Raw genomic sequence first — 25,593 nt, 5'->3', positions numbered from 1 at the left:
AAAACTATTGCATGATCACATTTCAGCTTTTAGAAAAGAAAAACAAAAACAAAAAGGCATCTGCCGTAGTTCTCTAGTGTCTTTGCTTTACAATTTGTACATCCAGTGGTATAACAAACCCAGCGAAATGACAGAAAATTAAAAAAATTCAGGGTGACTACAAAGTCCACAAGCCTGGAACATTCAGATATATTACACAGTTGCACGAGTGGAGCCCGACTGGAGATCGGGCGAACCTGAAGACCAAAGACGACGTCCAGTAAAGATATGCACGCTGGGTGTACGGAAAGAGAACTGAGGGGACAAACCAGACAGATGAACAGAATGCGTGAAAAGTACTTGCAAATACTTAACATTCACCATATACAGACGTGCGGCGGGCGGGGCCCACGCCGTCCCAGGCGTCGTACATGCAGCAGAGCTTCATGGAGGGTTGAAATGCATATCAACAGCAGTATGGGACATCACTAAAAGCTACAGTCATACGTTTGGAGGAGTATAGTTGCTTTGTTTCAGTGTGACTGCGAGAAATTGTTCTCCCATGATCACCGTCGACTAACACTGACGGAACAAACAAACAAACAAAAACCCAATAAAAAGTCATTACGGAGGTTCTTTATATACAGATGCACATTCTTTACATTTCAGTCCGTCCCAAACTGCTGAGGGGCGAGACTGTGCCAGCAACGTGGCCACACGGCGGGAGAGTACGACCTGAAGACGCACGGCGGGACCCTTCATTAAAAAACAAAAAACACAAATCAGTGCAATAATGTAGGCAGACAAACAAAAACACTTTACATATGGAATGAAACTAAAAAAGAAAAAAAGTTCTCTTTTTAAACCTACTTTTGTTAATAAATAAATTCGCAGTACTGATTTGAAAGTTTTGGGGTTCAGAAACTTTTTCCTCATTAAAATACTACTCTGCTAAAAACCATGTGAAATGTAAAGGAATGGCGTTATAATCATTTATAAATAGTTTTTAAAATAAATATACCAACGTCACATTGTCTGGAGGCTATTTACGGTGGTCGTCGCTGAATAAGCCACACCCCCTCCACATAGAAATCCTGTAATTTCTTTTTTTTTTAATTGTGTAAATCTGAAAAAACTCAGTTCCTGGTGAATTCAAAGCAGATCACAGGCGGGAGGGTGAAGTGGGGCTTTGACAGCGGCGCCACTTCCACTCTTAACTCATCATGATGCACAGTCTTAAAAACACATTCCCTTATCACTATCTACCTTAAAACAAAAACCCCTAAATCCTTCCGGCAGCTTCTCTCACCACCACAGGAACTGCACAGTTCCTGAACTACAGTGGGGACACCTTACGTAAGTGTTTGTAGATGAAGGGAATTAAGTATACCGCCCTCTAATGATGCTGCTGTCTCCTCAGCGCTGTGTTTCCTGGACAGGATAACAGAGAGAGGAGCTTTTATTTTGAAATCCTTCGCCATCGCTCCTCTCGCCGGTGCCTGGCAGCAGTGTACTGTCCAAAGGGCTCGGAGAAGATGAGTGTCGGACAGTGGTGAAGGATCTGGCACAGTACTTACGTGATGTCATAAGGTAGTAGTGGTAGTACGAGTAGTAGTAGTGGTAGTGACAGTAGTAGTTGTGGCCGAGGGCGGTTTAGGTTGAGGCGTGGTATTGCACCATAAAAGCATGCGTGTCCTGCCAGACTGTTTCTCGTCTTTTGATCGGTGAGGAGAGATGATCCGCAAACAAACAAAAAACCCCAAAACAAAACAAGTAAGCGTTCCCGAGAACAGCACTGCTCCAATACGGATGCCGGGGGTGACCTGGGGAGGAAAATCCTTCCTTCCTTCCTTCCTTCCTTCCTCCCAGCGTCGCTTCACCCTCCCTGCTCCCCGCTGCCGTGCTCCTCCTCTACACCAGCTGATAGCCCGATCCAGACGTCTGGTCGTATTCTATTGTGTACTGCGTGGTCCAGTCCACAGTCACCGGCCGGATCAGACCGCAGCAGCGAATCTCAAAGAAGTCGATGAGGTTTCGGATGCAGCCGTGGCTGAAAAGGGGTAGAGAAAGCCGAACGTTAGCCCCAATGTGACGGTAAGTAAGGGAGTAAAACAAAGACAGTGGATTTCAGGCGGTTTCCCCATAATTAACAGATTTCCAGATGTGGAAGCATTTTCACGGATACTGTTACACTAACAGCTGACAGGCTCTACTACAGAAAACGCTAACCACCGTTAGCATGACTGCATATGCAAACAGAAGTTAGAGTTTTCTTTTATCATTTACAGTAAATCCTATGCAGTTTCTGGTCCTTTATTTCCGATCCTGTCACATTTATATTGACCGAAGGCTCATTTTTCACTGCACCTGCAAGTCTTGCACCTCTGTTCTACTGTCTCAGTCACTGTAACAGCATTTTTTTTCCATCCACTTCTTTCTCAGCCTGAAATTCACTGAATTTGTCATGTGACTACTGATCTCAGCAATCTTTCCAGGCTTCACAGTTGTGCTTTTTTTTTTTAAAAAAACACAATCTGGAAAGAGTAAATAATTTATTATTTATTTTAAATGCAACACAATGAATAAGGTGATTTTTTTTTTTAAATGAAATATCACTATTTTAAAGGCTGATTTGCTTTTTTTTTCTGATGGAAGCATCAGGAAAAAAAAAATGACGACAAATCCGACAAATTGTATTTTTGTTTTACCCTTTCTGGCTAATAATATCTAAATAAAATACACCTTTCAAACCCACCAGTGGATTGTGATGTTCAGAGGGTTATTTCTCCTCATTGGCAGTAAAAAAAAAAACACCAAGTCAGCATAATAATGTTTGGTGTAAATAGAGCTACTACTACAGCTACTGACAATAGAACAGTGAAGGTTACATAATCACCTCGTCTCCAGGCATTAAAACTTAAAACCTGCCACAACAGACTGCAAATAAATTTTCGTGCAGAGATGCTACTTAGGTCAAGCAAGAGTTCAGCGTACGCACACACACACACACACACACACATTCTCACCTTATGACATCACAAAGATCTGATGGGGATGAAAGTGCTCACATTATACTCATGTGGAATTGTACGCCAAGACAAAATTTCCACAAGAAAACTCTTCGCCAGCTTCTGAGCTGAAATATATATTATGACGACAGGTGGATTTATCGTAAGGTATATATATTATATTTATCAGACCCTGCTGTCGCTCACTGAGGCGCAGCGCACATATGCAGTAACTGGAACTTTAATTCAAAGCAGACGTGCACATTGTAATGAGTTACTGAGCTGTCAGAAATTGACATACTTGAAGGGGCTTTCGATGGACGTGGCTGTGACTTTAAAGTGCTTGTATCTCCGAGCATTCATCCTCTCGTTGGTGGTGATTCCCAGAGCGGCGATCTGATGGAGGAGTCAAACCAAAGGTCAACCAAACGTTTCAGACCAAATAAACGCAGACGTAAAAGGTGTCCAACCGCCCGGAGAGTTTGACCTGGTAGAGCTGACACATGATGAGCACGGCCACCCACAGGAAGTGGAAGACGCTGTTGAGGAACATCCAGAACATCCAGGGTGAGCATGAGGCAATCTGGGACAGGTAGAGCCAGAAACCATCCTTAGCATAACTGGTGGCACAGTGGATCCTCCAGTCTGGAGACGGAGAAAGATGAGAGTTAGAGGAGAAACTGGAAGAGCGAGAGAAGTAAAAAGTTTGCCCACTCACAGGAGATGCAGCCGTACATCATCCAGCAGATCATGCAGAGCAGAAAGAACAGATAATCCATGAAGTAACGATGGTTCCCACTACCTGTTAAAAGGCATCAAATTATCACATATTTTGGGGTTGTAGCGAGCGTTTGAGGAGCAGATATGACATCATGTGCAGTTTTTTTCCCCTCGTTCTAGCATCCAAACAACAAAAAAAATCCATGTCAACAAACTGAAGCCGCAGAAAACAATAAATGAAACGTGGATCCAAGAGCCAGTAGATGTGAGAACACTGGGCTGATTCCACGCAGAATTCATGCTTCAACAAACCAGTAATGTTTGTTTTTTTAATGTATAAAATGTGCACAATCTCCATCCCCAACTTGAAAGGTTAGTATCGCGGGTGCTCAGGAGGAGGAGCTGTGTTTGTTCAGGCAGTTTCCTCTCTTAAAAGCTCATCCTGACCACCTGCTTTCAGCGCGTTGTCTCCTTCCTGCTCCTAACGTCGCACTCCGTTTTTACAGGAGAACGGACCCTCACAGAACCCACGCAGACGTCAAGCCTGGCTTTGTTTCTCCAACTAATTCACTCTATTTTGGCCATTTCCTGCATGTAGTCCTCAAGTGTCCGTGTTCTCCGCGGTATTATCTAAACGCGTTACGTCACTGTTTATTATCTTGACTCTTCATTATTCTGCATATTTTTTCCAAGCAGCCGGCTTTCCTCAAGTTTTTCCAAAACTTTCCATGATACTATGTGCTTTTAAGCCACTTTCACGTCGAAGTGGATGAAATCTAACAAAATGGAGTGAAATAGGGACTGATAATTACAAAATGGGGGTAAAATGTAAAAATGGAGCAAAATTGGCTATACTAAAATACGTGTACGAAGTGGACGAAATCTAACAAAATGGAGCAAAATGGGCATTGATATTTACAAAATGGGGGTAAAATGTAACGAAATAGAGCAAAATTGGCTATACTAAAATATGAAATGGAAGAAAAGTAACAAAATGGGGAGTGATAATTATGAAATGGGGGTCAAATGTTACGAAATGGAGCAAAATTGGGTATACTAAAATACGAAGTGGATGAAATCTAACAAAATGGAGTGAAATGGGGACTGATAATTACAAAATGGGGGTAAAATGTAACGAAATGGAGCAAAATTGGCTATACTAAAATATGAAATGGATGAAAAGTAACAAAATGGGGACTGATATTTACAAAACGGTGGTAAAATGTAATGAAATAGAGCAAAATTGGCTATACTAAAATATGAAATGGAAGAAAAGTAACAAAATGGGGACTGATAATTATGAAATGGGGGTAAAATGTTACGAAATGGAGCAAAATTGGCTATACTAAAATACGTGTACGAAGTGGACGAAATCTAACAAAATGGAGCAAAATGGGCATTGATATTTACAAAATGGGGGTAAAATGTAACGAAATAGAGCAAAATTGGCTATACTAAAATATGAAATGGAAGAAAAGTAACAAAATGGGGTCTGATAATTATGAAATGGGGGTCAAATGTTACGAAATGGAGCAAAATTGGCTATACTAAAATATGAAATGGAAGAAAAGTAACAAAATGGGGACTGATAATTATGAAATGGGGGTAAAATGTTACGAAATGGAGCAAAATTGGCTATACTAAAATACGTGTACGAAGTGGACGAAATCTAACAAAATGGAGCAAAATGGGCATTGATATTTACAAAATGGGGGTAAAATGTAACGAAATAGAGCAAAATTGGCTATACTAAAATATGAAATGGAAGAAAAGTAACAAAATGGGGTCTGATAATTATGAAATGGGGGTCAAATGTTACGAAATGGAGCAAAATTGGCTATACTAAAATACGAAGTGGATGAAGTCAAAAACAAAACAAAAACAAAATGGAGCGAAATGGGGACTGATAATTACAAAATGGGGGTAAAATGTAACAAAATGGGGTATGACAATTTGCTCATACTGACCCCAACTGACTCCAAATATGAGTAAATTAAGTATTTATTTATTTTTTTGGTGTTTTTCGTGGCATTTTGGAAATGCAGAAATGTGCTCCTTACTCAAAACAGGCGGGTGTGCCATCTGGTGTTCAAGAGATGAATTTTCAGCCACTGACCCAACAATGGACTCATTTACATGTACACAAAATTTGACTATTTCATTACATTTCGCCCATTTTGTATTTTAGTAAGGCCTGCATGGCAGGGTTTTTTTTTGTTTGTTTGTTTTCCATTACAACCTTTCAAAATCTAACTTAAATGTGCTAATTCGTTCAATGTTAGATACCTAATAAACGCAGAATGTTTCTTAAGTCAATGACTAAACATTTCAATTTGTCAAAAAAACAACCAACCAAACAAACAAAAAACAAAACAACTGTGGCGTTCTTTACAACAATCGAGTAGTCCTACTGCACTGGTACATGCACTCAAATGCAGGACAACAGCTTCCACAGATATGTTGAGAGATACATAATGGAATGAGAGGTACAAAGAGAACAGTCTCGATCCACAGTGCTGCTGTCAGGACAAACAATAACAGAACTGTTTATTCCCCACAATCAGCACACACAAGCATGCAATATGTAACTCTTAACAGAGCCCATTCTTTGCTCTGCTATCTATAACAACTGCTAAACTATCGCTTTGTCCACGAGATTAGAAATGACGTGTTCTGAGTAAAGGGCATGTTTAAAATATGCTCCATCTCTGGACAACACAGCCGCTTGTAACTGATGGTAAACAGCTTTATTTGAAAGTTAAACACAAAAACTACAAGCAGCACTGCTGGGAGGAGCATGTGTTCCTGTAACTGTGGATGAGCTTAGGAATCTGTGGTGCTGCTGACGTACCGACACAGTTCCCCACCCAGGGACAGTGGTGGTCAAACTTGGCGATGCAGCGATTGCATACAGCACAGTGTTTGGACCTGATGGGCTTCCGTATCTGTGAGGAAACACACCAATGAGAAGCTTCTCAACATGTCGCTTTATTGTTTTTCCTTCCACAGACACCTAATCTATTCTAAAATGGATCGGCAGCTTCCCCAGAAGAGAGGATTCAGACCTTACCAAGCAGGTACTGCAGAATATGCTTAGATCCAGACTGCCCGTCTCCGCCAGCTCCACGATCGTCTGACAGACGGACACCAAAAAACGAAAACACACAGTTACAGCTGGAAAGTAACACAATCTACAAATGTGTCTTGCACACCAGCAAAAAATACACTGAGAAGATGACGACTGCAGACACCGCACATAGTGCAACTCCTGACTGATGCGCTCCCACTTATAGAGCTTCACGGTGGATTGGAGCAGAGAAGGATTTTCATAAAACAGATCAAATCGAGGCTTGTGCCTCCTGCATCTCTTCATTTTCAGAAAATCCTTCTCTATGCCTTCCACTATTAAGCTGTGGAACATAATAAGAATGAGCAGAAACTCAAGAAGGAAAAACAACACTGAACTATTACAGGGTGAGGATCAAACTATTTCTTATAAACTGACCTTTTTCTTCTGCTCCTCTGAGGCTTTGATGATTCCTGGATCAGACTTCCAGGATTTGCCAAAGTTGTAGAACAGAGCCAGAGTGTTTATCAGGAAGGGCATGTGGACAGTAGCAAAGGGGAGATGTGCGGCCAGGTTAAGGAAGCACGTTTAGGTTAACTATATGTTTTACAACTGTCGCCTTCTTTTTGGGGGAGAAACTAAGTAATGCAAAGTTTGCAAAACCCGTTATAATTGCTTATAACACATTTAACTCAACTTTTTGTATAGCTGCACCGCTATGTTGTCCAGAGCAGACATACTTAAATACATATTTCGGAGTATTTGTATTTTCTGATTTTGAATTCAAAGTATTTGTATTTGTATTTCAAATACATCGCCGATCCCAAGTATTTCCAAATACTTTTATAAATACTTCTTCAAATACTTTTCAAACTTGGGAATCTCTGTGACACCGTGTTGAGACACACCAGAAAACTATAAGCTCCGCGTAATACAATATGCTGAGATGAGAAGATATGACATTTTATTATTGTTTTGTGATATGGTGGATACAACAGGATGCAATATTGCTGGAAACAGAATATATATTGTGATAGTTTGATTACTGCCTGTGAACATTCAATCCTTTACTTATCAATAGTATTTGGTCATGCTATTTTCACAATAAAATGTTACCGGTTTATCAGTTTTTGTGTTGATTTGTTGTTTATAGTTCATAGAAAGTATTTGTATTTGAAATACTCAAAATATAAAGTACTTGTATTTGAAAAAGTACAATTTGTATTTGGAATTCGAAAATCTAAAGTATTTGTATTTGCATTTAAATACAATGCAAAATATTTGACCCCATGTCTGGTCCAGAGAGAATATAAAGCGGCAGTCAGCAGTATTAAAATACTGACAGAGCGGCAGCAACATTTGGCCGGCGATAACGTTAATTTAAAGACAACTGAGCGATCTGGTTTATTATTTTTTATTTAGTACGTAAATTTTTTTTTTTGAAGATTTTGTGGTCAATACATCTGATGCAAATGACCTGAATAAATCAGAACTCCAAAAGACACCCAAGTAAAAACTGGCGATCAAGAAACGTCAGACAAGCTGAAGCAGGTAAACACAATATGGCCTACAGCATTTACTTAGCTCCCACAAACCACCTTTCTTGTTTTTATTTTTTTAATAAAGGGAATCTGAGTCACATGTTCCCCTTGCGTAGTAACTCTCTTAACAGGCCAGTGAAATTAATTTGTTCCTGAATCACTCTTCGTCTCACACAAGAAGACTATAAACGGTTTATGGGCCGCCGCAAAGGAAAGCCTATAGGACCATAGGTACACACACGGCAGAACAAAAGACAAGCTGGGCCACAGAGTGTGCATGAATGGAAAAGAGCGTGTTACTACAAAAGTCTGCTAAAAACTCCCAACAAGAGTAGCCGTACACATTTCAGATTTGTGCTGTCATGCCACCCTGTGCACACCTGATCCCATCAGATTTCACAACTCATGGATAGATGAGCAGACCAGGTGACACTTACACAACCCCGCTAACTTCTGTTTGCTGGCATATAATTAGTTCTCATTAAGAAAAGCCACTACAAAGAAATAGTTGGACAGTGAGACACACTCCAGGTGCAGCGTCGAGCTAAAATATGCACCAAATGTGCACTGTTGACAGGAAGAGGAACAGTAAAAAGTGTGGATGTGTGTGCTGGTTTCGTGAGGAATTTAACAGATGGCTTCCAGAAGACAGACGTGGATGAATCAGCTCAAACCCAGAAGAAACACAGCCAAGCCCTCATCACCTTTTGATTAACACAAAGACTTGGGGAAAGAGGAAGGACCATGACAAGATCATCCTGGAGGCTCTGGGAAGAACCAACGGGACACAAAGACCGTCACCAAGATTCTTCAAAAAATAAAAATACGTGATCACACTGATGTATCATCAACAATCACCTTGAGTTACAACTTATTTATTTTATAGGATGCAGAACTTCACATTGACTTCCATAAAGAAACGTAGTCCTGAGTAAAGTCTCTACCCTTGACTATTGAGGGAAAATGTGATATCAACTTTTATTGCGGGGGTGGGGGACATTAAGCAGCCCTGCCTATGCTATCTGATCCAACCTTATTCACCGCTTGGAAAAAAGGATAATGAACCCATACTGGTGGAAAGTAGGCCACAACTGTCACACACAATGTTCCAACCTAAAGGCACAACCAGGGTGTAAAAAAAAAAATCTGTTGCTGATTCTGTGGAACAACAAAAGCCAAAAGAATATTATCATTATGCAAAATTACCAATGATTTATTACTTTCATCTTAGCCTTTGTGTGTTGTACATATAAAATCCCCCCAGGATGACACACAACTCTACCAGGGACAAAAGCACAGTCCTCTCTGGAACCTTCCCAAAAACCTGTTTCTATTACAGCCCCCGGCCAACATTTCCATATTCTTTGGAAAAAAAAAATCACTTCATTAGTTTTTGAGTTATTCACCCAGCAGCTGTTGCAGCTCGTGTCTGCAATACGAACACACAACCTTCACAGAGGAGAAACACAGACATATTTGTACCATATTTGACCAAACAGCCCTTCATAGCAAGTCAGAAGGGGCCTCCAGCCTCGAGTGTCCACTCATTAGCACCAATCAGTGTTACAAACACGTCTGATTTGGACATGCACTCGCTGCATGAACCCATTCATAAAAGCATTTGAATTCTGTTGCTAGGCTTTTCCAAAGCAGATGCAAGTATCCTGTAAAATGCAGAGTGAATGAATGAATCCATCACCCTGGAGCTTGTCAATACGACAATTCAAAAAAATAATGGCATCATCCTTGTAGCTCATCAAATGGTGAAAATTTCAGGTGAATAGCACCTTTAGAAATATATTTACTAAGAAAAATGTTGATGCATTCAATACTTATTTTACCCGTTGTGTACGTGTGTGTACATGTGTATATGTATGTATGTATGAATCCTCACATGAGGAATCTTTTCCATTTTTGAGGTTTGTTAACTGATGCACCAGATCACCTGAATTAACGGTAAATGTTCACCAGGTGGAGATATTGCTCCATTTCAAGAACTTTGAGTACAGACTGCCGTGGGACACAATGACGACAACCAACCTGTGCATGTGCAAACATTTCCAAGGCATTCTGTTTTGTTGTTCCCCCGGTTAGGTGTTTGTGGCTGTCACCGCAATTCAGGATCAAGACTCTGGTGTCCTAGAATAGGGTATGGATGCTCACTAAATAGACAACAGACTGTTGCTGTCACTGCTTGTTTATGTGTGGCTGTTTGTCCTGGTATGTTGTATTACTGAGGTTCCGCCTCATATTTTTCATCACTTCACAGTTATTACTGTCACCACTTGTCTTTCATTCTTGTCTGTCTTCATGTTGTTTTGGTGGTCAGCCCTTCCTGATAGAAGTTATCTGTTAGCTACAAAAGGATATCATTCCAGAACCAATAGAACCAGGTGATGTACATCCAGAACTTGGTGGCCAGGTATATTCCCAGAGGCAGAGCACTGTGCATGGAGTGATCAAAGAAGGCCCTGCAGAGGAGGTCAAGACAGCAGGACTTAGCCTAGTTAGAGACGATTTAGACTATTAAAATAAGTGCTTTCTGTGTTCTTGTAATCACATCTGTGTATCCAGCAAGTTTAAACTGTTTGACATTTCAGCTTCTATGTCTGCTGCAACAATTAAAGTAGGCGAGACTCACAAAGAAAACTTCTTTAGAAACTCACATGACCCACGATGGTCACGCTGAAACCCACAGCCTTACCCTAACCTTGATTTCTGCAGGGAAATTTGGGACTTTCTTCAGTTTCTGAGAAAGTTTCTGCCAAAACCATCAGTCAAATGAGTCTCAGAGAACATGTCCAACATGGTTTTCTCTTTATAAAACAAACAAACCAAAAAAATAACAAAGGACATCTCTGCACTAATGTTTCCCAACTTAAGAACACATCCAGAGTGAATCATTTTCATTTCATTATTGGCACACTAATGGAATTCTGAGTACAACTACAAAAGCAGACTATCTGCTGTCAAACAGTGACATCGTAGCGATTGTGACATACTTGGAAAGGAACTGCACGGCAACCCAGACACCAGCATACATGACGCCTTTGATCAGCCAGGAGTCGATGTCCAAGTCGGCGATGAAACCCACCAGCCAGATGACCACGAAGGGCGTTCCCAGCATCACCTTCTGCCTGAACTCCTGTAGGAGCGGGAGAGTACAGGAAGGAGACAGGTGCACCAATCATGCAAATTAAGTGGCACAAAAGGCGAACATGAAGTTCAGAGAGACAGAATTTGAGGGATGCACACAAGAAAGAGAGAGAGGGAAAAAAATAAATATTATTAGAAGTACAGAAAAAAACAAAAATAAACAGAGAGAAAGACAGATGAAGATATAAGACAGAAAAACAAAAGTAGAAAAGAGCCAGATTTCAACAGGCACAAAGGGGACTTAATCGATTTGTCATTAAAAAAAAAAAAAAAAAACAGCGATCATATGCATTGACATCATGACTTTAAAGTAGGTTTGTATGAAAAGATTCAAGAATTAGAATGACACAGAGAGCTCAACAAACTAAAACACACCTGTTCTTAGATTTTAGCACTCTACATACCCATGTCCATTTTATTTTTACCTCTGCCAAGGAGGTTATGTTTGCACCGGCGTTTGTCTGTTAACAGGATAACTCAAAAAGTTTTGAATGCATCTGAACCAAATTTGGTGGAATAATGGGAAATATGTCCGAGATGAATCAATTAAAATTTGGTGATGATCCAGATTAAACTCTGTAATATAGCAATATTAGTAATATTTTGTGAATCCACATCCTTCGATATTGATATGTGGTGTGGAGGAGGGATGCACTCTACTGAGTGCCCTTCTAGTTTAACCTTTGCAAAGGACAGTTTTTTCCAGTGTTATCTGTTAGTATGTTTATGCAAAACATACTGAACTGATTTTTTTTTAAACTTGGTGGAAGGGTGGGGTACAGGCCCAGGAGGGAATGATTACGTTTTGGAGTGGATCCAATTAAGTGGATAGATCCAGGTATTATTTATCTTCTAAAGAGCACAATTTCTTGTTCTGCTCCCTTAATCACACCAGTAGTTTTTGTTTAAGTCTGCCAACAGACAAACGGCACTGAAAACTATGTTTTCACTGAGGTTTTTTTTTTTTGCCTGTTTGCAGGACAACTCAAAAAAGTAATGAACAGATTTCAATGAAATCTGGTGAGCAGACAGATAATGTTCCAGGAAACAAGTGAATCCCATTTGGGAGGTGATCCGGAATATATTCTGGAAATGAGATCCAGAAGAAGGCTTGGCACATAGCAACATTTAACTCTAAAGATTGTAAGGGCATGCTGATGAAATTTAGTGAGCAGAGGGATAATATCTGAGAAAATTAAGGATTTTATTTTGAATTATATCTGGATCTAATTTTGGATCCAGGATCCAGAAGAGGTTTTTAAGAGTTCAGGAATTCAATTCAAAGAGTGATTAATAGTCAGCTTCAATAACATTTTGTGAGAAGATGAATAACGCAATAGGATATAATAGATTTATGTAATTTCAGTTAGAGATACAAACTCAAAAAGTTATGCATGGATCTCAATGACATTTTATGAGCACAGGAAACGAGGCGTGATGCTAAATGAAAATAAAAGTGAATATATACTACAACCCCTGGCAAAAATTATGGAATCACCGGCCTCGGAGGATGTTCATTCTGTTGTTTAATTTTGTAGAAAAAAAGCAGATCACAGACATGACACAAAACTAAAGTCATTTCAAATGGCAACTATCTGGCTTTAAGAAACACTATAAGAAATCAAGAAAAAAAGATTGTGGCAGTCAGTAACGGTTACTTTTTTAGACCAAGCAGAGGAAAAAAATATGGACTCACTCAATTCTGAGGAATAAATTATGGAATCACCCTGTAAATTTCCATCCCCAAAACTAACACCTGCATCAAATCACATCTGCTCGTTGACATTGACCCTATGTCATGAAATTGACCCTGTGTGTCTTTTTGCAAGGAATGTTTTCAGAGTTTTTGCTCTATGGCAAGATGCATTATCTTCTTGAAAAATGATTTCATCATCCTTAAACATCAGAAAAGTGTCCAAAATATCAACGTAAACTTGTGCATTTATTGATGATGTAATGACAGCCATCTCCCCAGTGCCTTTACATGACATGCAGCCCCATATCATCAATGACTGTGGAAATTTACATGTTGTCTTCAGGCAGTCATCTTTATAAATCTCACTGGAACGGCATCAAACAAAAAATCTTTTGCAACATTGTGTGATGATTTACCCTCTTTTAAGAGTTTGATAATCCTCTCCTTTGTTTCAACTGACATCTCTCGTGTTGGAGCCATGATTCATGTCAGTCCACTTGGTGCAACAGCTCTCTAAGGTGTGATCACTCCTTTTTAGATGCAGACTAACAAGCAGATGTGATTTGATGCAGGTGTTAGTTTTGGGGATGAAAATTTACAGGGTGATTCCATAATTTATTCCTCAGAATTGAGTGAGTCCATATTTTTTTCCTCTGCTTGGTCTAAAAAAGTAACCGTTACTGACTGCCACAATATTTTTTCTTGATTTCTTATAGTGTTTCTTAAAGCCAGAAAGTTGCCATTTGAAATGACTTTAGTTTTGTGGCATGTCTGTGATCTGCTTTTTTTCTACAAAATTAAACAACTGAATGAACATCCTCCGAGGCCGGTGATTCCATAATTTTTGCCAGGGGTTGTATGACCTCACACATAATGTGTGTGTCTGATTACTAACACTTGGGGGTTTTAGTGCAGGAGGGCTGTTGCCCGTAAGACCAACAAGCTTTCTTTTTTCAAAAAGAAATATTTTATAGATTTATTCAAAAGACCAAATTCACCCTGAACACCTGATGATCTCTTTCCTTGTGTGTTGCAGTGGTTTTATCTGTGCGTATGTGTGTACCTTGTCCATTTTCAGTCTTTTCAAATAGGACGGGCTGTCGTAACCTTTGGCCTGTCGAGCTTCTTGTAAGTGATTGATCATCCAGATGTTTTTTCTTTGCTTGGCGAGATCAAGTGGCGTCTCACCCTAAACATAACATCAGACCACTTAGTGCACCCATTTGCACTCTGCCATTTAAAACAAAACCAAAGCCATTTTAGCCCACAAACGCACTGACAATGTGGTGATCTGACTTTTAACCAACACTACAAAATTAATATGGTACTCTGTGGATTACGCTGAGAAGCTCGTGGTACCTTGATGTTCTGCGCGTCCACGTTAGCGTTGGCATCCAGCAGCAGGCTGATGACTGTAGTGTTGCCAGCCAGTACGGCCCAGTGCAGCGCCGTGTTCTTGTGATATTTGTCGCCCAGGTTGACTGACACGTTGAAGGTCAATAAAAGCCTAGTTGGATCAACGCTGTCACAGAGAGAGAGAAATGATGCAAATCTGGTAAAAAAGGAACTCAATGAAAAACAGAAATATATAAAAATAAAAAACAGCAGCTGAAAAATATAAGTAGGTTTTTAGTGACACATTAGAATGACTGTCAAACACTATTCTTGTGATAAGCAGGCTGCTAAGCAGTGACGTGCTTCCCCTTGTTTAATGTTTTTCACTGAAGATGATGCACACAAACTGAATGATTATTAAATGTATTTTCCACATCATAATGTTGCAGTACACAGACATGCTTAGTCTGGAAACTTACACTACATTAAAACATTATTTATGGTTGAAGTCTGAAGTGTAAAACAGTTTAAATTTAACACAGACGTCTGTGCTGTTTGGATAAAAATGCAAGAACAAAAGAAAGAAAAGATAGTTCTTAGTTTGTCACTTGCAAAATTGCCGATTCTTAACTGTTCATCGTCAGAGTGATCTGATAACTGATGACTGTGTTTGTGCGTCGTCTGGCTGCCGTCAGCAAAAACATGCACAAGCTTGTACCAGAGTGCCTTCTGTTTAGGTACAATGTCACCGTTACTACTGTGTCTGACTAGACATCAGATTTAGATTTTCACTTTGATATTCACGCAGATTTAAAATTGATCGATTTTCTCAGAAATAAACTGTATGCTCTACAACAAATTGTGTAGCTGCGCTTGCGCATAAATACACACCTGTGCGTCCTGTAAGCCGCCCACATCAGAGGAGTCATACCATTCTGATCCATCATGTCCACATCCTGTGACACAGAAATGATATCATGAAGAAAACAAAAGGAACTGCAGGAATAATGAATAGACAGGGCTCCCTCTAGTGGTAAGCACTACTGTTGAAACCAAAAATAAATACAGCCGCAGTTCTCTCTCTCTCTCTCTCTCTCTCTCTTTTTTTTAATGTCCCTTATTTAACTGTAGCCAGAGAACAGAGATACAATATGGATAGTCACCCTCAAAATGTGTGCCAGAGGTCAAAGTTTTAATATTCAAAACATTTTGGTCTGCATGAGCAAACCCGACTGAAAAATTCTCTCACATTCGCAACTCATGCATTTTAAAAAGATTCCTTCACTCCAACTTTAGTGTTCTTTCCTCAAGTACTCCAACAAAAATGCATGGAGCAAAAAGTTAGCCTCACTGACAAGAACAAGTGAGGGACACCACAGACACGTGACAAATCGAGAGGAGCTGCAATCTTGATGTGACTGTGCGTCCAACATTTCTCCTGCTGCTTCACACATTGCACTTTTATGAGTGACCAACAAAACCTAAACTCTGGGATTGAGTTACAACAAACCTAGTCTTAGCACAGCTGCTACGGTGCACTATGTGCTCATACTCATTATTTGCTCTCAACTCTAATATTCTGTGAGACAGTACAAATAAAAACGTTTGCAATCAGTCTCATATGGTAACAGAGCACCTGTATTAACATGTCAGTAGACTGAATGTGCTAAAGGCGACAATAATCAAGACAACTCTTCCTGCATTCTGCTTCGTATGTGCATTCTCTCACACGTCTGGCATCGGCAGCAGCTGACACGTCCCCTGACAATACTGTGTGCGTGCGTGTGTGAGAAGCGTTTTCTGATTCTTACCTGCCCTTTGGCGATAAGGTACGCCACGATGGATGTGTGTCCGAACTGAGCGGCTAGGTGGACGCAGCTGCAGCCCTCTCCATCAATCAAAGACGGGTCTGCACCGTATTTCATGAGCTGCACCACCATGGATAGATGACCTTGCCTAAAAGAAAGTAAATATTAAAAAACAAACATCAATTTAAAAAAAAAAAGTTTGACACTTGGAGGAACAGAAACATGAAAATCTGAACTTTTTTTTAATGTAAATTATTCAGTCTCACAAATTGAACAATCTCTTTAAAAGGTAATCTTGAATTTTTCTTTAACAATTTAAAGCATTTAGAGTCATGGTTTGGTAGCGTGGTAACCACTGTGCCACCATGTGACCATTCCCTTCAAGGAATACCAACATTAACATTTCGCCAACAAGATGCCAACAGATTTTGATGTGTTTTTATTGACTGCCAAATTTCAGTCTTTTTTTTGCAAAAGGTTCCAAAATTGAAAACTGTACTAGCACATCAGCTGCAAAAGCACATGGGTGTTATGTGCAGTGTGTACATTCGAAGGTGTGTGTTTCAGTATGTGAGTGGCTGCAGTCATACAGACAGGAGGCCAGAGGTGTATAAATGTCACTGACAGGTTGGGGGGGGGTTGATTTGGCATAAATGGTGACATGGGAAATCTTGCTCGTCTATGGACTGAGAAGGGTACAGGTGCCTCCTGTTAAGCCCATCAATAATTCAGGACGGGAAAGCTTTGTACCTCCCTCCCTTAGCTTCTTGGGAGGGCGGATGGATGAATCTCACACGGGCTGGAACATAGTACAATCAGTATACACGACCGCTCTGAATGATCATTACAAACTCAAATGACTACAGTGCAGTGTAAGGATGTGTCTGCCAGGACATTTCAAACATAACCTGTAACTTTAAGTGGCTGTGAAAGGTCAAACTCAAGATCATACCATTGCGGGATTTCTGTGTTAGTCAACAATAATGTGGTTCAAATTTGGGCAGAAGTGGTCCAATAGCAAGTCCAAACAGAACCATATACCTATTATGGTATTGCTAAATGAATTTCTTTTCATGATTCAGTGTCAAACCTGTAAAGTGGCCCTTCTCATTACAGTGAATGTGGCTGATCTGTTATCTGGGGTATTACCTGGTGGCCCAGTGTAGAGGTGTGGAGTTGAGGTCTCCTCCCAGTTGGTCCACTATGGCTCCCTTTGATATGTAGTACCTGCAGAAACAAACACCTTTGGCTGAAAGGAGCTAATCGTTCTTTGGATGTCTAATCTCAAACTGTACAATTTAACCAATATAAACAGTCTGGAGCCCTGCCTATGCTTCTGTGTGTAACAGCATTTATGACAAGACTCTCCTGAATACAACATGTATATGTAAACATTTATCCACATCTGATTACCGTTATGACTTCCCCACTAATAAAAACAAGCAGACTCACTTCACCAGGTCTATCCTGTTGTTGATGGCGGCCCAGTGGAGGAGTGTCACGTTTTCTTTGTCTGGCTGCCGAACGTCAAAGCCCGCCTCCACCAACTCCCTGCATCTCTCATAGATGCCGTATCTGGAGTTAAAATTTGGGGAGGTGTTTTAAGTCATATTATGCACAAACATGCACACATGTAATGTGTGTAATAATACAATTACTGTTATTATACAGCCATTATTCAGCCTCTTAAGGGTGATTCTTAGACTACGGGCACTTATTATGTCCTTTGATCATACTGTATGAAAAACAGAAAAAAGGGGAAATTTCACACTTTTATAGTTATCTTTACAATGAAAGTGTTTTAAGAAATTTGTTCTAGTAGTCTATTATGACTTTTTCACCTTTTTTCAGCATCATTATATGCAAATATTGCCGTTTTGTGCTTGTCCCACACCCAGACTTTTGATCTTCAATGATAAAAATGAATGGTAAAAAAACGTTTTTTCTAATGTTTTAAAATATCTCTGAATAAAATATCAGTAAAATAATCAAAACATAATTGGGGTACTCAATGCCATACAACTGTTGTGATTTTTTTAAACAAAATGTAGTTGTCCCACACTATTGCCGTAATTTCCACCACAACACTGTAATGTCCCTTTAAACAGTTTGTATGAAAGATTGTTTGGGTAGTTTCTATGGAGATAAATAGTGACATCAGAGCACATGTATATAGCGCCAAATCACAACAAACAGTTGCCCCAAGGCGCTTTATATTGTAAGGCAATGGTGTGGTGGTAATTACATTTACAAGGCCAATAGTGCCCGTAGTTAAAGAATAACCCTTAAATAAGCCACTGTATTCTTGTAGGGCAGGGTGCTCGTGGGATATTGGGTTGGGCTACAAATATGCAGACAGGTTTCAATTCCCAGCCACACTACCCATCCGTGCCTTTGGACAAGACACTTAATGTGACTAATCTCAGTGCACCCAACTGTAAATGGATACCAACTGTCCTTATCTGGTGAAATAACCTGAGTTGGACTGGCATTCTGTCCAAAGAGTAGTATACAAATAATGAATATTGAGTGCAATGGTACGAATAATTCATGAAGTGAAAGATGGAACCGCATGAAATATTTGTACCATTGCACAAATGAAAAAACATTCATTATTTGTTTTATACAATGCCGAAAATAGATCTTTGTCATTTGATATTTTATTAATTCACAAAGAGAAAATGGACTTATGCCCTTCCCAGTCCCACGGTGTCCACCAAAGCTTGTAGCGAGACAGATATGCAATACTCAGGTATTATCCTACTATGCCCCAGTGGACCTCCCGCAAGCCCTGAGATGTGGCGGGGCTAACACGGCCTGCGCGGTTCTGCCTCCGGCAAACACTGCTTTCTTGGGGAGGTCTGGGCACTATGGCCTAGCCACTGTGTCAGGCCGCTGTTTGTTTTTAATTTAAGTGCCGTTGTTGCTAGTGTGAGTGCGCGGCGGCATGCAATAGCACAAAATGTATAGAACCAAAATTGCATGGTAAATGGAACACAATGGCAAATGGTACAAATAATCCATATCATGTGACATAAAAACCACCAATCGAATGACAAGGATCTACTCCGGCATTATATAACAGACTCTCATCCACTTCACCAATCCAGTGATATGCAAAGGCAACCAATGGTCATCAGGACCTTTATAACACCTTACTTTTTTTTTTTAGTTTGAAGAGGTTTATGAAAGTATTCAGAATACAAACTGGGTCATACATCAATATACCTGTGGCCTAAGACTTTTCCACAGTGTGCGCATTCGGAACACATTATCTACTCACTGTGTGGCTTTGACAATATCCCAGGTGCTGTAGTCGTCCACATGGTTTTTACGGCTAACGCTCTCACTGTAGCCGTGGTTGTAATGACTCTGGGGTTTGATTTCCTGATTTAAGAAAAAAGATGGAGAAGCAATTATTTTCTTGGAGCATACCCTTCTTCAACACCAAGAACATTGCTCTATTGTTCAAACTGAACAGGAATAGTGTTGAGATGCATTCAGAGAAGATCAACAAACACTGATTGTATGAGACAGACCTGCACCAAGTCTCAAAATCCCTCATTCAAAACGCTAAGCACTTCTTACTGATGTACTTCTTATCGTTTCAGTATTCATGATCAGTAAGCGATCACAGAGACAAAATTGAGAAAATATATGTAGCACAAGAGATCGAAAAGAGAGACTTGCTGAGTAATGCTGGTGATGTTCTTATCTGCAACAGAGGTGACGGCTGTATATGCAACATTCAATTAGCTTCCCTGGTAACGTTACGCAATTTAATCAGTTGCTGCCACTAGGAAACAAGGACTGCATCTGGGAAACAAAGACCACCCAGACAGTCTAGTTTCTGGACACACACACACAGGTTTTATAAGAACCTAGAAACAGTCACGTAAATAGCTTTTAAAAAAATAATCTGATCTATGATGTGTACACAGAAAAAATATTTTCCATCTTTATCATCTAATAAGAAAAATTTGATTGATGAAAATTAACACCAAATGTTCGTTCTCGGGGAAAAAAATGTGTGTCATTTGAAATTGATGCAGTCTGGCAGGACAAATCAGATAAAACCAAACATTTTACTCACAGATGAGCCTGAATCATCTGTGGTGGGTGTTAAATGTACTACTTGTTTTCTCAATCATGAAGGATCTTTGGTTAACATTAAGGCTGTCTATTTTGACAATTGTGAACTGATGGCTCATCCTTGGGAGTACTTCTGCTAGGTTTAAAACTGTAATAAAACTTCTTGCATATCTGCCAGGTAATGATCTTAGCATTCAGTGCACATCATTCCATATCAGTGTTGCTGTTGTTAGATGTAACTGCAGGTTCTGAGCGACACCACAGAGTTTAATACTACTGTGTTGAAGAGAATTGAAAACTATTTTGTTATTTCTGATTGGGAACTCTTTCTTCTGAACTCTTACTTTTTGGGTTGATTGCAGTGTTTTTCTTACATCATCTCTCAGTTTCTAGCACTGAAATATGGCGTACCCCAGGGTTCTGTTCAAAGTCCACTGCTATTCTCTTACAGAGCACCATTTAGTCAGATTATATGTAACCAAGGGTTTGAGACTTTCACTGTTGCTGAATTGCAGGTGTACTTGCCTGCTGATGTAGGTGACACCTGACATTGCAAACTTGGAAATTTGTCTGTCAAGAGTGAAAAGTTGGGTGCCTTGTAACTTTTAACCACAGAGAAGACTGAAATGGGTGTTACTGATCCTGGTAGATAGATGCATCCACATGATCAATTCATTGTCTCAGTCACTGGGTGTGATTTCTTCAGAGTGAAAGAGTTAAACCAACAAACTGAAACCTGCCATCAAAATTGCAGCATTTCCAGGACTTCCTCAAAAAGCTCAACGTTTTAACTGTCAAGCATTTGTTCCAGCCTCCTGGCTGTGATGCTGCTCACTGATAATGAGGAAGAACAAAACAGGGATGCTGTCTGAGATGCACATCGGGCCTGGCAGGCAGAGACTTTTCTGGTTACCATCTTGCATCAGACTTTAGCTTGGGCTTCCCTGCACAGTGAGGGGTGTGTGTGCTGAGTCAGCATTGCAGTTTTGCCACCATGAGGAATGTGGGGAATTAAGATGGACAAGACGTACTGTACAGGCAGGAATTGTATTACAATGAAACAGGAGGAAAACCAATGTTTTAATGAATTAACACAGTAGTAGTAATAAAAGTAATATTAACAAGTAAATGTAATCATCCAAAAACTGTTTTTTTTTTTTTTTTTTAATTAAAAATGAATCGTTATTTGCTACTTTATCATGTATCAGTAATTATTGAGGAAATTATTGTGATTTCTAGCGCTATATTCAATTAGCCTGGATTCATATTATTTAATGGGCTATATTCCAGATAATCGTATTCACAATCTGTATTTATCCATAGGAAAACATGGCACTGAGCCATCCCTAAAAGCACCAGGCAAATGGAAGGAGTCAGCTGACATATAAGTCACATTTGACTGAAATAAATGAGTGTAAATAAATAAATGTTAATACTAATACAAATAATAATATGAAAGCTCTCCCTCCAAGTCAACTAATTTTGGCTCGACCATGAAAAAAATTACACATAAAAATTAAAACAGTCCCTTCAATCACATAATTCAAAATGTTAACCATTTTGTATTTACTGTATGTTTCAATTTACTCACCATAATTAGCATATTTAAATGAAACACTTTGTTTCCAATTCCTGTCACTTTGTAATAAACAAGTACTTGATAAATTCTGTAGATTATTAAAGCAGTCAGACAAGCAGGAAAACAGTCCAATAAAAACCACAGACTGCAAGAATAAGATTGTATTTGAGAGAGAAATACAGGAGGCGGATGAGAAGGGTGTGACAATAACATGAAGGTGACCAATGTGTATTTATATTCCGGTATTTAAGTGCCAAAGATACCAGGAGGTGTCTTGGTTTTCTCCTGCCAAGATTTGTTCATCTGCACATCCTGACAATCTGTTCCAACTATCTTGTGTGCTGCTGAGGCTGACTGCCTGAATAGAAAGTTATGGAACTAAAAACCACTGTGAAAATTCTCACAACATTTTGACTAGAAACAACCTTCAAATCAGTCCAATGATGGAGGAAAAGAATTCAAAGTTAATGTCTGGACCTCGGATATTAAAAGACAAGTTCCACACACACACACACACACACTGACAGGTCCAGAGCCGTTAATGTGACATGCATGCAGCATGTGCTTGTCGCTGACGAGCCAATAAATAAGTAAAAACCGACCTCTGTGCAAGAACCTTTAAATGAGAGTCAGTCATATGTTATATCAGACAAACCTCTCTTGTAGATTGTCAGCGTTTGATTTAATTTGCATTACCTGACATCACATGTCTCATTGTGTGACTACTGCTCATGCACACATCACAGTCCTGCTGCTGAAACAATTAATTTGAACAGCCCTGTGTCTCATTTAATCTCTTGTGATTTGAGAATATGGTGGATTTTAAACTGCTTGCACTGCTTTCATTATTAACTTCCTCCACCAGTTCCTCAAAAACAGTTCTTGCAAATGAAGCAATAGACAAACTCATCCAGAGGCTTGATTGCCAAAAGTGTTTCAATTATGAAGGTTGTTTAAAAACTGCATTCTGCAGCATCGCCTTCCTTGATGACTAGTGACCTGTCGTCAGCCATGATAGTTGTGTACCTGTTCTACATCCCTTCCTACTTTCTAAACAGCCAACGGTGGTATTTCTAACAGCAACAACAGCTGCAGCCTTCATCAGTGTCTGTTTGCTGGTAATATATACAACAAATGGAGAAGCAATATTGACAATGTTATCCATTAACCCTATTATCCATCTTACATCAGCCATTGATTTTTAGCTGAAACCTCATCTTTTCAGTGAGGAAGCAGCACACGCATTTGTCAATGGAGCTGGTCAGTGAGACATATCCATAATATAGTTTACCCACCTAAAGTAGTGGAGCAATGGCTCAGCGAACCACAGCTTTGGCCTGGTGGCCATTAAACTGTCATAAACAACACTTTGAAAGTGGAAAAATAACAAGCAGCTGCTAAGAACAGCTTTCATTTTCTGTTTCACTGCTGCAGATATGAAGCAAAATGGCAAAGCAATTGCCGATAATCTGCATTTTGGGTAGAATGCATTTCAATATTACATGCAGCAGAGAGATAATGAAGAGTTTTACTGTGAAAATCATGGTGTCATTAGCTAACATTTCTGCAATAGATTGGTGGCCTGTCCAGGGTGTACAGTACACCAAATCTCACCCAATAACTGCTTGGATAAGTTCCAGCTTCCCAGTGACCCTTAAGTAGAATAAACAGGTATACAAAATGAATGAAATTAGCTAACATTAGCAAGCAAATGGGACTGAGGCAATGTTGTATTTTTTCCAGCAACAGGCATATTATGAAAAATTTTTGCTGTTGACAATGATTTAGACTTCTGTGGTGTATGTATGTATGTATATACGCGTATATGCGTACACACCCACTACAAGTCAAAAGTTTGGACACACTTCCCCATAAAAAAGGACACTTTTTCCTACAGTGATTACTTGAAATGCTACCATGTAAATATGTGATACAACTACTTCCCTTGATTTAATTATTAGCACCCACGTTTGATAAGCACATAAGTATCTGTTCTCTAAGCTAAGCATGGCAGAGAGCACAGCAAATAACACACTTAGTGATAGACAACTGTCTGTTTTATGGATAACAGTAAACATGGAAATACATTTTTTTTGAATGAATGACTTGGCTGCACGCAACGTCAACTCAATAGTAAGTCCCTTCGGCTTCTCCCTTGTTTCACTTGAGGTAGCCACAGCAAATCAGAGGTGGCTCTGCATGTGGATATGGCACAAGTTTTACAATGAAGGTCCTTTCTGATGCAACTCCACTAGATGGAGAATGAGAACCTTCAGTACTGGAAACAATCCCACTTAACTACTTGTCCACTACCACTGCTATTGTACACACTGTCAATATTGTTTGTTTATCACATGGGTAAGTGTTAATCTAACCACTGCAACAAATTATACATTATGTGCAAGCAACAGCATTTCAAGTCGTTTCGAAGTGCACAACAATTTTTCTTCCTTTTGGCTGCTCCACAACAAAAACATCCATCTTTTCCTCACACAAAATGATCACTGAACTACGGGTTGCACCCTCTACTCCAGCTTGTCAGCTGTCAAGATTGCTAGGCCAGAGGGGGTAGGTGCAGGATAAGCTCATAACATAACTGCAAAATGCTCTGTGGGATAGACAGTTGGTTTGGCGTCTGCATTCTTGGAAGGCCAGACCTTTGTAGAACGCAACCTTCAAAAACAAACAAAAAAATGCGGCCCCTGAACTGAGACATAGACAGTCAATAATCATAATTGTTTCCCTTTGATACAATCTGACTGCTAAACCTTGATCCTGATCACTGAAGCTTGGTGGGAAGGTTATAGTTTAGTCGACAATCCAATGCAAGGCTGCAAAAACACTGGGATAGACTGAAACACGTGTTCCTATTTATCCACAGGTATAACATGCAAAAACTACACAAGCTGACATTTGTGTGCAGGTTAACATTTACAGGTGACATCAGTACTGGATCTAGTTAGCTCAGTGTAATCACTGTTCCATACAATGGACAGCGTCTGACTTCTACACGATACATTTTATTTGCATTCAGAGATGTTGGCATGAACGTTGGACCCCCACAGATGAAGAAAAACACCGTCACATTTGACTCCTTGATGCAGCAGCTTAGCAACAAACTATAAATGTAGCCGCAACGCTAGCGTCGTGTGACCACAACAGATTAACCGTGAACGCTACTTTAACCGCTCGGGGTCAACAGGTTTTTACGCCGTAGAAGACCAGCAGTGTTAGCGTTAAATAAACATTGACATCCGTGCAGCGTTCTGCAGCAGGAGGAGGAAGCTAGCGTTAGCATCTTTAGCATCGCTAGCTGCCTGCTCTCCCCCCTCCCACCGGTGGTTCTGCAGGGGGCACCGGAGTTTCCCCTCAAAAATTCAACAAACAAATAAAATGACACCGAAAACAGGCGGCTACCCACACACGGGCGGATTTCAGACGTTTTCTGTGTGTTTGTCTGTAGAAGGCGGCGGCAGCGCTGATCATACCTCAGGATGGAGAATCGGGACGCAGCCAGCTTCTTTCTCATACTCCTCCATAGCGTCGGCCATCTTGGTGGTGGTGTTCGCTGTGCATTGTGGGAAACAAGAGGAAACTGGAAGAAGGAGACTC

The 25,593-nt window shown here is 40.0% G+C and overlaps 1 protein-coding gene across 1 annotated transcript; it reads right to left on the bottom strand.

Moving 5' to 3' along the window:
• Nucleotides 1-64: 64 nt before the first annotated feature.
• Nucleotides 65-25,593, bottom strand: zdhhc17 (zinc finger DHHC-type palmitoyltransferase 17). The gene is made up of 17 exons (XM_034163285.1): nucleotides 25,470-25,593; nucleotides 19,594-19,697; nucleotides 17,763-17,885; nucleotides 17,460-17,537; nucleotides 16,314-16,458; nucleotides 15,394-15,458; nucleotides 14,527-14,689; nucleotides 14,231-14,356; nucleotides 11,318-11,460; nucleotides 10,686-10,786; nucleotides 7,213-7,337; nucleotides 6,778-6,840; nucleotides 6,559-6,652; nucleotides 3,706-3,789; nucleotides 3,475-3,632; nucleotides 3,289-3,383; nucleotides 65-2,029 (listed from the first exon to the last, which is right to left on the bottom strand). Exons 1-17 carry the CDS (start codon nucleotides 25,530-25,532, stop codon nucleotides 1,891-1,893), a joined length of 1,869 nt encoding a protein of 622 aa, XP_034019176.1. The 5' UTR covers nucleotides 25,533-25,593; the 3' UTR covers nucleotides 65-1,890.

Source organism: Thalassophryne amazonica, chromosome 22 (genome assembly GCF_902500255.1).
Source record: "Thalassophryne amazonica chromosome 22, fThaAma1.1, whole genome shotgun sequence".
NCBI classification, from domain to species: domain Eukaryota; kingdom Metazoa; phylum Chordata; class Actinopteri; order Batrachoidiformes; family Batrachoididae; genus Thalassophryne; species Thalassophryne amazonica.
Note: the sequence above shows the minus strand (reverse complement) of the source record. Positions and strands in the feature narration are given on the sequence as shown.